At 43.9% G+C, this 13514-nt stretch overlaps 1 protein-coding gene across 6 annotated transcripts in view; it reads right to left on the bottom strand.

Moving 5' to 3' along the window:
- Window positions 1-1085: 1085 nt before the first annotated feature.
- The window catches only part of Gak (cyclin G associated kinase), a 68136-nt gene continuing 55707 nt past the window's right edge, over window positions 1086-13514 (bottom strand). For 4 of the 6 annotated variants that reach the window (XM_076937746.1, XM_034508447.2, XM_076937745.1 and 1 more), the window contains 5 exons: window positions 8540-8674; window positions 3446-3658; window positions 2981-3126; window positions 1805-1981; window positions 1086-1622 (listed from right to left, as the gene is read on the bottom strand). In XM_076937746.1, coding sequence (XP_076793861.1) covers window positions 1521-1622; window positions 1805-1981; window positions 2981-3126; window positions 3446-3658; window positions 8540-8674 — 773 coding nt within the window. In that variant the 3' untranslated portion in view covers window positions 1086-1520. The other 2 variants (XM_034508448.2, XM_076937747.1) reach the window with 2 other exon arrangements.

Below are 13514 nucleotides of genomic sequence, written 5' to 3'. Positions count from 1 at the left end.
TCTAGAAAAAGAGGTCACACAGGGAAGTGGCAAGTGGTCTGCCAATAAGATGACTCCTTAGGTCCCTGTCGACAGATGCTACTTACAGACTTCCAAAGGAAGATGAATCAGTCGTATCGGGCTGAAGTCAAGTCATGGCTGCAGTCCAAAAGCCCTATAGTGAAGCCTATCTACCTGTGATGGAGGCAGTTGAAGAAATAATGTTTTGAATTTCCTGATTATTAACACAAAGTTTTTGTTCTAATCCCCAAAGAATTAGAAACAGGTCACCAGAGTGCTTTACAACCAGACCCTGGTACCAGGAATGCTTCTGATTTTGACAGTGACTTAAGTAAGATAAACCTGGGACATCCTGGTTTGGTCAGTGTTGTCCTAATCAATACATACTTGTATGCTTCAGACCCAAATCTTGGGGTCTAGGGGTCTTGTTGCCTCCTTTTATTGAGTCTCCAATTAGCATTACAGTCATGTTGTCTGCCTACCTGCTGGATTGTTTTGAAGCAGTGTTCTACACCTCAAACTGTAATCTGACCATAGATGGCAGTCCAAGGGACAACATAAGCTACCTGCTCCATGGCTGTGTCTTGTTTACACAGTGATGAAGGCCTAACATTGAGCTCAGACTCACCCCAACATTTCTTCAGTCAGTAACTTTTAGGCCTGGGCTACTGGCCTGAGTTTTCTTTAGAGTCCTTAGAGGCTGACTGAGATCCAGCCAGTAGAGCAAGTGTCTGAGAACAACGTGAGCCAACTCTGCAGCCTCTGGCAGGTGGAAGTGTCCTGACACCCCGCTAAGAACTCTAATTATGAGCTAAGATGAAGTACAGTAGAATCTCTGAAGTCAGTATAAGACTACAGGCCTTGGAGAAACTCAGTGCTGTGGACCCAGCTCCCTTCTGATGTGTTTCCAGAACTATCCTTTAGCAAAATGCTCAGTGACGATGGTATTGATGCTGGCCGCAGTGACCTTTACAGCCAATTCCAGGCCAACTTCACAATCCTAACATCCATCATGGTAAAAACTGAGGAACAAACAGGTGGCCAGGTAATAGGTAAGAAGTGCTTTACAAGCCAGAGACCGCACCAGCCATCAGAAAATAGTTTAATTATGTACAGATGATTGGCAAATTGATCAGAGTAGGGTGTGGATGCACCCCCATATTTGAAGAAATGACAGGAGAGAAGTGCCAGCGACATATGCCATCCAAGAGGTGACAGCCACCAGACACCAAGTAAATCACAAACTGTGACAGCTGTGGAAGGAATATAAATCAACACTTTTCCTCTGGGACAAGAAAAAGAAAAACAAAACAACAAACATCAGATTTGAGGAATGCTTTCTCTCCCAGCCATGGAATGGTATTTGTCCATGATGAATGCAGGGATGATTGGGAGTAGATGGTCCAGGCCCCTGGGGCGATATCACCTGCCACACCTGTTATGGTCCCACTTGTGCCTCAGTCAGGCCAGCAGCACTCAGGCTTCATGAGCAGCTCCTGCAGCCACAGCCAGCACAGGCCTCAGAAGAGGGGCCTCGAGCCCTGGTTTTCAAACTCAGACCATGCGTCATTGAGCTCCATGAAGACCATCTTGGCATACTGTTCATATGGCTCCCCTGTGGCCTGTGGGCAATGGGGTGAGAGCCAGCCTGACGACTCAGCCAACCCCCCACCTGCTCCTTTTATGTAAGACAGCCAGCAGGCAAAGGCCCTAGGGGATGAGAGGCAGAGACAACCCAACCACAAGCACCAGGTCCAAAAGCCCAAGGCCTCGCACCCTGGGAGCTGCCTCCCCAAACACTCACCTTATCAGGATGCACTACCAGCACTGCACGGCGGTACTGCTTCTTCACCTGCTCTGGAGTCACCAGGTCAGCCATACTCACAGGTGTCCAGCGGCTCTCCCCATCCCACAACACTGTGTGCAGAGTGGACAGCAGGGCACGGATGTTCCTCTCCTTGCCTTCAATCCAGTCCAAAAGCTACAGACACCAACGCAGACAGAACCTCAGGAAGGAGCTGTATTTAGGAGACCCCCTCTCTGGTGTGTGGAGGGTAGGGTAAGGAAATCAAGGTAAGCAGCAGAGAAAGTACTGAAGGATGCTCAGATGCTGAAGAGGGCGGGTGAATCGTTTCAACGGACCTGGTCCTCAAGCAAAAGACCGCCTGCAGACCTGGGGAGCAATCTTCTGTGGAGGCCCTTAAGAACATGGTTTGGTACCTTTGTTTACCCCTATAGGAGAACAGGGCAACCAAGGTTGTACTCCTCTGTGGATAAAAGGTACCATGGACAGAACCGAGACCCTTTTCAGCCAGATAGAACTCCTAATCTCTTAATTCAGCCTCCTGATAATCTTTCAGGTAGTTCTTAAGGGAATGGCTACACTGTGCCCTAAAGAACTGACTAGCTCAGCTGGGTGTGGTAGTACACGCCTTTAATTCCAGTACTTGGGAGGCAGAGGCAGGCAGACCTCTGTGAGTTTGAAAGAAGTCTGGTCTATAAGTCGGGTTCTAGGACAGTCAGGGTCACATACACACACACACACATGCACACACAAACTAACCACTTACAAACCTACAGAAATGAATATATCTAAGATCTGCAGTGGGATATTCTGGCCATTGTGCTATGCTGACTCCTTCTTACTCCACTGTGAGAGCATGGGGTTAGGACCAAAGCCCAAACAAACTGCTGTCTTCAATAGTCAGATAAAACCTTTGTTTTGATAGGTACAAGTCTGTGCTATGCCCTCTTGCCGGCTCAAGGCCAAGGTCAAACATGTCCAGAGTACTGGAAGCCCTGTATGGTGCCTGCATTCCTCACTGATCCCCAGTGCCCTGGAGGAAAACATAAGTGTAGCATAAGGCTGCCCAGAAATATACTCTCTCCAAAGGCCTCCAGGCGCCAAGTCCATACATAACAAGTCTCTGGCTGGAGACATTGGCCTTTATAGTGTGGCCTGAGCCCCTGAGTTACCCACCTTCAATTTGAATGGGTCTGTATCTCTGGCAAGTTCCTGTTTCCGCATCTCTGCCATGGTCTTTGGCCCCTTCTTGTCAGACTTAGAGAAGCCTTGATTAGGCAGCAGATCTTCAAAATCATTTTCTGAGACCTTTGGCTTTTGGGCTGGGAAAAAATAGACACCTTTTATAGACACTGCCTGCTTTTACCTTGCTCCCTGGGTGTTATCAGTTCTGATACCTGGACAGGGAAGAAAAACATGGCTTCAGTGCCATCTGTTAAAAGCCATTGAGAATTGGGAGGAGAGGGGCTAGGCCTGCAGAGATGCCTCAAGACACCAGCACACAAATCCAAATCTGCTTTCTTGGGGCAGCCTCTATGAGCAACATAAATAGAGCTGTCTTGGCTCTGAGGGAGGAACAAGGGGTTCTACCTCCAACCCTACAGGTAACTGTATAAACCAGCATGTAAATGCAAGACTCACCAAAGCTGGGCACACGGACACCCCTCTCTTCTCGGGCCCCAATCACACTGAAGTGAGACCTTAGTTGTTCAGAGGCTCTGGGGGCTGGCTTGGCCTGGGGGGCCCATGAGGTTCCAGGGGCTGTGGGACGATTTGCCTGCCAGGAGCTGTTGCTTTTTTGAGTGGGGGCTGATGTGCCAACAAAGGCCCCTGTAGGAAGTCCAGCAGGCAGGCCTGGGGAGACACCACAGGACACTGGTAAGCTATTTAGGCAAATGATGAGTTACTTATTCTGGAGCTAAGAATATTGTATTGCTGAGACATGTGCTCATAAAACAGACCCCTAACAGACCACTATCACTTAGTTCATCTGTTTTACCTAACAAGTGTCAGGGATACACAAGTGTTGTGTTGTTCAGTGTTTCTGGATGAAGGTGTGATGCTAGGATACCTTACATACACATCTACAGGGGCTTGGTATCCCCATCTGCTGAATGGTCTAGGGGGCTGTCTTGTTGTATGGACACTGCTTCACAGAACTCAAATGCAAGGCTGATTCTTTTTGTGAAATAACTGAAATCACAAAAGTTGCAAAATTCATGCTAAGAATGTCCCCAGCAATGAAATTCCCCTGTGATGGTGTTGTTACCTTGTTAATATCCAAAATCACCTAGACTTCTAGGCATGATGTGGGAGATTATCCCCCTTTCCCCTAAGATGGAGCTTCTCTGTGTACTCCTGGCTGTGTTGGAACTTTCTCTGTAGATAAGGCTGGTTTCAAACTCAAAGATCTACCTGCCTCTGCTTCCCAAATGCTGGGATTAAAGGTGTGCACCACTATGCCTGGTGTCAGGGATTATCTTAATGATATTCACTGATGTGGGAAGATCCATCCTAATTGTGGGTGAAATTGTTCCTTTGGGGAGGGGGATCCTGGACTGTATAGAACCAAGAAGGTAAGTCAAGTATTAGCAAGCATGCATTCATCTTTCTTTGTTTTCTCACTGTGTGATATGATCAGCTGATTTAAACTCCTGTTGCCTTTCTATGGCCAAGGAATATGAAAGGAGTATGAAAGGGACTGTTACTTGTTTAATCTTCATCCACAGAAGAACATCTATTCAGAGTTTATTTCCTTGGATATTACAAATAGCTCTTCTCTTAACACTTGCAGAATATTTACTTGTAGATTTTTATAGAAATATAAACTCAGTTCTCTGGGATAAACACTGGGGTTCTATGATATCTGCATGTTTACTTTTTAATCAGTGGCTATATCACTTCACATTCTTGTAAGTATGTGTAAATAGAAGAAACCCAATTTCTATGATCTCTGGTGATGCATGCTTGCTTCACCCAGATCGTCCCCCAAAGCAGCTGCTGACTCAGCAGTGTCTCTGCATGTGCTGGCATGAGACATGATGACTGATGGAACCTTCACCCTTCTTCTCAATTCCCCGTAAGATTACATTTTGGATTTTTTCATTACAGATATATGTATTTCAGTATAGAGAACTTTGTCAAGTCAAACTGTTTTTGAAAGAAATGTTTTCCTACTTTTTGCTTGGTCTCAGATCTGTGCTTTTTTTTCTATAGTTAGAGCTGCTCTGCCTCACATTCCACTACAATGAGCTATGATGGCCAGTGTATAGCGGAGACGGTTTTCTTGCCTGTGCAAATCCAGTGGTTCCAGTTCCATCTGTTAAAGTTTTCATACTTCTGCCTTCCCTATTTGGGTGCACATCTGGGTCCTCTCTTCCTATTCATGTATCAGTGCCTGGCCTTTTTGCTAACACCACAGTCTTGGTTTCTGTGGCCAGAGAGTGTACCTAAAAGTCAGGGTGGAGATTCTATACTACTCTCAATAACAAGAAGCCCCAATCTTTCTAGTTTATCTGCTTTCTCAGATAAATGTGACAATGAACTTGGCGACTGTACAGAAATCTTTGCTGGGATTTTAGTGGAAAGAACTTTAAACCTACAGATCAATAAATGCAAAGCAAAAGGGCAATTTTGTGATATACAAACATTTAGTGTCAGTTAATCTCAACTGCCATGTTTGAGTTGTATTTCCACCATATTAGCACTAAGTGCTTCTTTATAGCTTATAGTTGAAAGCTCTTTTGTCACTGTTTTGAGACAGGGTCTCATGTAGCCAAGGTCTGAACTCCTAGTCTTTCTAACTGGGCTTCCTGAGTGCTGGGATTACAGGCATACGCCTCTACCCCTGCCTGGTTTGAAAGGTTTTTTGCAAAAATCAAGTATACATAGCACTGTTTTAAATTCTAGTCTTGTTGAGCTGTTCTAGTAAACCTAACTGCTTACAACAGACTCCTGTTTGCTGATCTTAGGTACTGTGACTTTATAGCTCTAGGTGTTATTGATTTTCTCGGATCTGATAGGCAATTGTGCCACCTGCAAACAGAAACAATTTCGTTTTTTTCCTTCCATCATATTTAATTTCTACTTCTTTCTCTTGCCTTAAGTCAGTAGCTGGGTCTCCCAGTAAGTAGAATGTAATGGGAACATTTGCCTTGCTCCTGGGCTCAGAAATCCTTACCAATTTGTCACATCTCATCGGGTTTCTATTCCTGCTCTGAAAACATCCTCATCATGTGCTGTTGCAGACAGTCATCCCTTTGACAGCACTGTCAATGAGCGTGTCATTGTTCCTTAGTTGATGAACAGGGTAGATGTCACTTACTGAGTCTGGAAAGGCAAATCAGCCTGATGCTCCTTGAATATGCCCCACTGGGTGGTTGCTGCCCCGATGCTCTGAGGGTCTGTTCTTGACTCTCAAGAACAGTCTGATGTCTGTTCTTGAGAGGCCTGGCTCGAGGCTCTCACTCCTCAAATGTCTGATTGGCACTTATATTTTAAGTCAGTTTCTCTCTTGTAAGTTTTCTGAGAGACTATGTTGGTAAAATACTCCAGTGAAGTCATTGGAGCCCAGGAATTTTCTAAAGACTTTATTATGAATTTATTCTTCATAGTGACAACCCATCCAAGTGCCCTGCTTCATGTTGAGAGTTTGGAGGTTTGTGCATCTGGATGCTGCCAGCTTCCCAGCACCTTGCTTTTATTCTTTAACCACTTTCCAGAGAGCTCTATAAATCCGGACAATACCTGACACTGATAGCATACTGTGTGCTATGGTTCCTTTGTGGTTGATAAATTTGTTTACCAAAATTGTCAAGGAAACAGCATTTTGTTTCACTGATTTGTTGTCGAAGAACCTCATGTAATCCAGGCTGGCTTCAACTCATTTTTGAAACCAAAGGCAACCTTGAACTTCTCTGATCCTCCTACCTCTACTTCCAAGTGTTGCAACTAAAAGTGTAGTATCATACCTGATTTGGTGCTGGAGTTTAAACCCAAGGCCTTGTACACCCTGAGCATGTATTCTGCTAAGTGACATATTCCCAGCCCCTGCTTCTTTCATTAAAAACAGTTTTTTTTTCCTTCTTTCTGTTTGCTATAGATTGATCTTTTCTTTCAAACTTCTTGAGGTGTCATTTATTGCTGGCTTAGCCCAGCTTTTCTTTCTTTCCTTTTCTCTTTCTTCCCCCCGACTCCCCCTTGAGAAAGAGTTTCTCTGTATAGCCTTGGCTGTTCTGGAACTCTGTAGATCAAAGTGGCACTGAACTCAGAGATCTACTTGTTTCTGTCCCTGTCCCTGCCTCCCAAGTACTGGGATTAAAGCCTGGCCAATTAATCTTTTCTAAAGTATGTAACCTACACCCTGTAGCATTCTCTAGTTGTATGCCCCAGGTCCTTCTATGATGTAAGATATTTCATTCAGTCCAGTACACTGATATTTCCTGGGCATCTCCGGTGCCATTTAAAGCACTGTTTTCCTTTGTATCCTTGCTATCACTGATTTTCTGTTGGTCAGAGTACACTCTGATTTCAATTCTTTTGTCCTGTTGGGAGAATCTGAACTCTATGCTACCAATATGGCCTGGGACAGCCAAGTAGCCCTTATGACAGATGGTATATGCTGTCATTTTCATTTGTGACTTGGGCTTGCTGAGTTTTCAGTCTGGTTTCCTTTAGGGCTACTGTTTTCCCAGGGTATGAAAGAGCTGAGGGCTAGGTCTGTCCAGGAAGGCAAACACTTTAACTAAGGAGATGCCTGCAGCCCCATCCTGTGTTCAGACCCATCAACTCCAAGTCCACATAGGGACAGGAAAGACAAAGATACCTGGCAGAAACCCCTAGAAGATCCTAGAAATATAGTACAATTTGAAACAAATGGAGACCATTAAGAAAAGAAAGAAAGAAAGAAAGAAAGAAAGAAAGAAAGAAAGAGCACACAGAAGTTAACACTATGAGAAGTGTTAAAAGAAGAACTCTTCATTCAACCTAAGAACGGAATAAAGTCAGAAGGAAAGAGAAGGGGCAGACAAGGGCCCACCCAGGGCGCCAGTACTGGAAACAAAGAGTCACGGGGTCAGGAAACCAGAGATGAGGATTTCAGGTGCCCAGTATCAGCCGTGGCCAGGTATGTTTTAGTGAGTGACATTCCTACAACCTAAGACAGATATGCCAGAACAAGCAAGTCCCGTGCAACAAGCAACCTGATAATATCCTTAACCAGAAACCACATTCCCTACCCATAGCTTACTGTACTTCTCTTCTCAGAAGCTATGAAGAGGAGGTACTGACAAAGGAGCTGAGGATCCCAAGGGAGATTCATCTTAGAAGACAAACCTGAGACAGTGTCTAGGAAACTCAGGTTGTGAAGACAGGAGGTACAAAATGTGAGCCAGCCCTAAGACAGGTATGGACATTGCAAGGAATAGCATTTGATTCCATGGCTGACCCTTACCAAGAGGATGGTGATGTTGACACCCTGTACTAAGCGAAGCCTCACTAACTCCTAGGCTGCCCCTACTTCCTGGACATACCATAACCCTGGGGTTAGCTGGTACAGATACTACATAGTCACAAAGACCATATATCAACATTAGTTCTATCAACTCCCATTGTATAGTCTTTTAGTCAATGGGCATTCAGAATGGAACAGACACAAGCTCCCGGGATGCCTGGACACAGGAGTGTAATAGAGCATGGAAGGGAGCTTCTTGACACACAGGGTTGGCTTCTCATTACCTTGGAGGCTAGAGCTGAGATCACTGAGATCGGCAAATGGGTCCAGGTTCTGAGACTTAGTTTGGCTGGGGTTGGGGACCAGAGGGGCTGGGTGACCTGCAGAGGCTGAGTGACCTGCAGAAGAGAAGCGGGTACCTGAAAAAGGGCAAAGGCCATTAGACTTGTACAGCACAGAATGAAACACAGTAACCCAAAGTTCCTGATCTTCCCTTTCAGAACCAAAGGCCCCACTAAAGGTTTGGTAATTCTTTAAGGACAGAGGGAGAAACACACAGAACACACCTGGCAGAGTAGCTGGCTCTAGCATCCACATTGCTCCTCAGGGAAATCACTGAACATTTGGTACCAAGAACCAGAAAATGTCTTCATTGTTCTGACATTGTAGTGCTATTTGCCATAATCTCTCTAAAATCTGAGTCCTTCATTATATAATAATGTAAATTTGAGACTAGTTTAAGCATAAAATCTTGAAATAATTATTGTACAACTACTCAAAATATTATCCAGTCATTAAAAATTATGGCTATGGAGATAGAAAGATGACTTAGTGGTTAAGAGTGCTTGCTGGTCAATCATAAGGACCAAAGTACCAACCCCAGCACCCATGTAATAACATCTGCACATAAAAAGCAGGTGGGTATCTGTTAAGTTCAAGGCAAGCCTGGTCTTGTGAAATCCAAGACAGCCAGAGCTACACAGTAAGACTCTTGTCTTACAAAACAAAACAAAACAAAACAAAACAAAACAAAACAAAACAAAACAAAACGATTGAGCCAATGAGATGGCTCAGCAGGTAAAGGGCTTGCTTGCTATGTAAGCATGACCTGAGGCTGATCCTGGAACATGTGTGCATCTATAATCCTGGTACTTGGTGACATGAGAAGTAGAGTCAGGAGAATGTCTTAGAAGATTGTGAGCCAGCTGGTACAGCAGAAATGAGAGACCCTGCCCCAACAAGGTGGAAAATAACGACCTCAAAAGTTGTTCTCTGAGTTCCGAATGTGTGTCATGGCATGCACATGTGCCACAGATGTAAATCCACACTCACACATGAACAAACACATATATTATAATAATGATAATGACAATAATAATGACAACAACAACAACAATAATAATGAGCTGGCTAGATGGCACAGTGGGTAAAGGCATGAGCTGCCAAATCTGATGTCCTGAGTTCAATCACTATGCCCCACAATCCCTGGGGCCTTTTGGTGAAAGCAGAAACTGAACTTACCCAAGTTGTCTTCTAAACCCTACATATCTGCCGGGAGAGGCACATTACTCCCTGACCCCACACGCCCCATAAATTAACATAATGTAACATAATGTAAAAACTCTTGAAAATTAAATTTAGTGCCATGCAGTAATGGCACATGCCTTTAATCCCAGTTCTTGGGGGGCAGAGGCAGCAGAAGATATCTGCTTTATTGGAGGACACACCAGCACTAGGGACCCCAGCTAAGACTGCCCATGGACTAATAGCACTCCTTAAAGCCCCTTCTACAGACCCCAACTGCAACCCTTTTCCTGGGCTTCATATTCTGGCCCACAACTTCAGCAAAAGACTTTTGCTTTTCTGGAGACTATGTTATATTAGAAACCTCAGATACCAAGTAGGTACCCAGATTTACAAAGGCCATGCAGGTACTTGGAACCTGAGAGGCAACATTGGCACCTAGAACCCAGAGGTCATGTAGCCTTCAAAATACCCAGCAGAGATAGCCTACTGGACCTGAAGACTCACTGGTCACCAGAACCCTAGGCCACTCAGGCCAGAAGACCAGAGAGGAAACAGAAACTAAGGGGGGAAAACCCAAAAATCATCCATCTAACAAAAATAAACTCAGGCCTTCTGGTCTGGGCCTGAGTACTGAGCAGATCCCAGGTGGCAGCTCTGGCCCCAATCTCACAAAACTCAGAGGAAGTGGGCCTTCCAGGAACTCTAACCAGGGCAGTATCTTAGATAAGGAGACAGCAACAACCGCCCCAAACGGGGAGTAACTGGGACCCACTAGGACCCAGGAAGTCACTGCTGGGCTGGAGCACTGGTTACTTCCTGTCTGTGCCTGAGCACTGAGCAGATCTTGGGCCCCAGCTCTAACCCCAGTAGTAACACCCACCCCACACAGTTCTGATACAACCAAGATAATAGGAAGGACAGGCTCCAGTCAGAGACAGGGCAGGTAGCACTAAGGAGATCCAGATGGCAAAAGGCAAGCGCAAGAACATAAGCATCAGCAACCCAGGGTACTTGCCATCATTAGAACCTAGTTTTCCCACACTAGAAAGTCCTGAATTCCCCATATCACTAGGAAAGCAAGATTCAGATTTAAAATCACTTCTAATAATGATGATAGAGGACTTTAAGAAGGACATAAATAACACTCTCAAAGAATCTGAGGAGAACACAGGTAAACAGGTAGAAGCCCTTAAAGAGGAAACACAAAAATCCCTTAAAGAATTACAAGAGAACACAACCAAACAGGTGGAGGAACTGTACAAAACCAACCAGGACATAAAAATGGAAGAAGAAACAATCAAGAAATCACAAAGGGAGACTACCCTGGAGATAGAAAACCTAGGAAAGAAATCAGGAGTCATAGACACAGCATCACCAACAGAATACAAGAGATAGAAGAGAGAATCTTCAGGTGCAGAAGATACCATAGAAAATATTGACACAACTGTCAAAGAAAACACAAAATGCAAAAAGTTCTTAACACAAAATATCCAGGAAATCCAGGACACAATGAGAAGACCAAACCTAAGGATAATAGGTATAGATGAGAGTGAAGATTCTCAACTTAAAGGGCCAGTAAATATCTTCAACAAAATTATAGAAGAAAACTTCCCCAAAGATGCCCATAAACACACAAGATACCCATAAACATACAAGAAGCCTATAGAACGCCAAATCGACTAGATCAGAAAAGAAATACCTCTCATCACATAAATCAAAACACCAAATGCACAAAACAAAGAAAGAATATTATTAATCCCAGCACTTAGGAGGCAGAGGCAGGCGGATTTCTGAGTTCGAGGCCAGCCTGGTCTACAGAGTGAGTTCCAGGACAGCCATGTCTATACAGAGAAACCCTGTCTCGAAAAACAAAACAAAACAAAAACAAAACAAAACAAAACAAAAGAATATTAAATGCAGTAAGGGAAAAAGGCCAAGTAACATATAAAGGTAGACCTATCAGAATTACACCAGACTTCTCACCAGATACTATAAAAGCAAGAAGATGCTGGACAGATGTCATACAGACCCTAAGAGAACACAAATGCCAGCCCCGGCTATTATATCCAGCAAAACTCTCAATTACCATAGATGGAGAAACCAAGATATTCCATGACAAAACCAAATTTACACAATATCATTCCACAAACCCAGCACTACAAAGGATAATAGCGGGAAAGCTCCAATACAAGGAGGGAAATTATACCCTAGAAAGAGCAAGAAAGTAATCCTCTTCCAACAAATCCAAAAGAAGATAGCCACACAAAGATAATTCTACCTCTAATAACAAAAATAACAGGAAGCAAATATCTCTTAACATCAATAGACTCAATTCCCCAATTAAAAGACATAGGCTAACAGACTGGATACGTAAACAGGACCCAACATTTTGCTGCATACAGGAAACCCACACCTCAATGACAAAGATAGACTGTACCTTAGAGTAAAAGGCTGGAAAACAATTTTTCAAGCAAATGGTCCTAAGAAACAAGCTGGAGTAGGCATTCTAAAATCTCCAGCCTGAGAACACAAAGGGAGGGACTCCTGGCTACACCTGTATAGGTAGTTGAGGGTGGCCTTGTCAGGCATCAGTGGAAGTGGAGGGCCTCGGTGCCTGAAAGTTTGGATTCCCTAGTGTTGAAGAATTCGAGAGCAGGGAGGTGGGAATGGGAGGATGGTGGGAGCACACCCTCACAGTAATTTAATAGGAGAAAGGGGTTTGGCGTAAGGAGTTTTGGGGGGAATGGGAGTGGAGATAACATTGAAAGGTAAATAAATAAAATATCCAATTTAAAAAAAAACAGATAATGGGTCTGGCAATTGTAGTTGAGCAGTTGAGACTTTTTGTCAACAATTTACTACGGGATTTCGTATAATCCTCAAGGACAAGGTATTGTGGAAGGGGCCTGTGTAACTTTAAAAAGATTGGTGAGACATACTGTTGTTGAGACAAAGAATGATGCTGACCTGTGAGCTTGCTGAGTGCCCTGACAAGGGTGACTGAGGAGCTGTATTGGACATATGTTCCTGACCCACCTTTGCTTGACTATATCCCAGATGGGACAAGCTGCCTTGCCTCAAGCTTTTAGACCTCATGGGATAGAGAATCAAAAAGAGAACTATGTCTCTTGTATTCTTCTTAAAGGTGCCCAGCTATTAGGACTCAATCATGTACTGGTCTGTAAATCAATCTAATATGGGAAATAACAGTCTACTTTTGGAAGACTGGATCTGGACTTTGTCAGGAACATATTTGGAAGCTAGCTGTAGCTCGCTATGATGTTAGGATAGCAAGAGATAATGTTGGGACAGGATCTGGATTTCAAACAAGGGTTAGTTCATGTTTAATTGTCAAGCTAAAATTGGTTTTGTCTCTTCTACAGCATTTATTGTAAGTTGCATTGACTGTATAATTTCCAATTATGTTTGTTGAAACCTGGCATGTCTGTTACAGGGGGTCTATCATCCAGCTTTTGTCTCACTGCCCTGAGTATTAGAAAACCTTGATTCTCTGAAAAAAGCTTGAAAGTGCTAGAAGAAGTGAGGCGGGCTTTAAGCAGAAGCAAGAGGGTGGCAGGGTGGATTACTGATGGTATAACAGCTTTAGCTCCATTAATTCTAGCACCACTGCTTCTGTAATAGCATTGACACAAGGAGTTAAGACAACTATTTTTGTTAACCATCTAGCTAAAAATGTTACTAATGTATTGAGTATTATACAAAAGGATTTAT

This window comes from Arvicanthis niloticus, chromosome 7 (genome assembly GCF_011762505.2).
Source record: "Arvicanthis niloticus isolate mArvNil1 chromosome 7, mArvNil1.pat.X, whole genome shotgun sequence".
Taxonomy (NCBI): domain Eukaryota; kingdom Metazoa; phylum Chordata; class Mammalia; order Rodentia; family Muridae; genus Arvicanthis; species Arvicanthis niloticus.
Note: the sequence above shows the minus strand (reverse complement) of the source record. Positions and strands in the feature narration are given on the sequence as shown.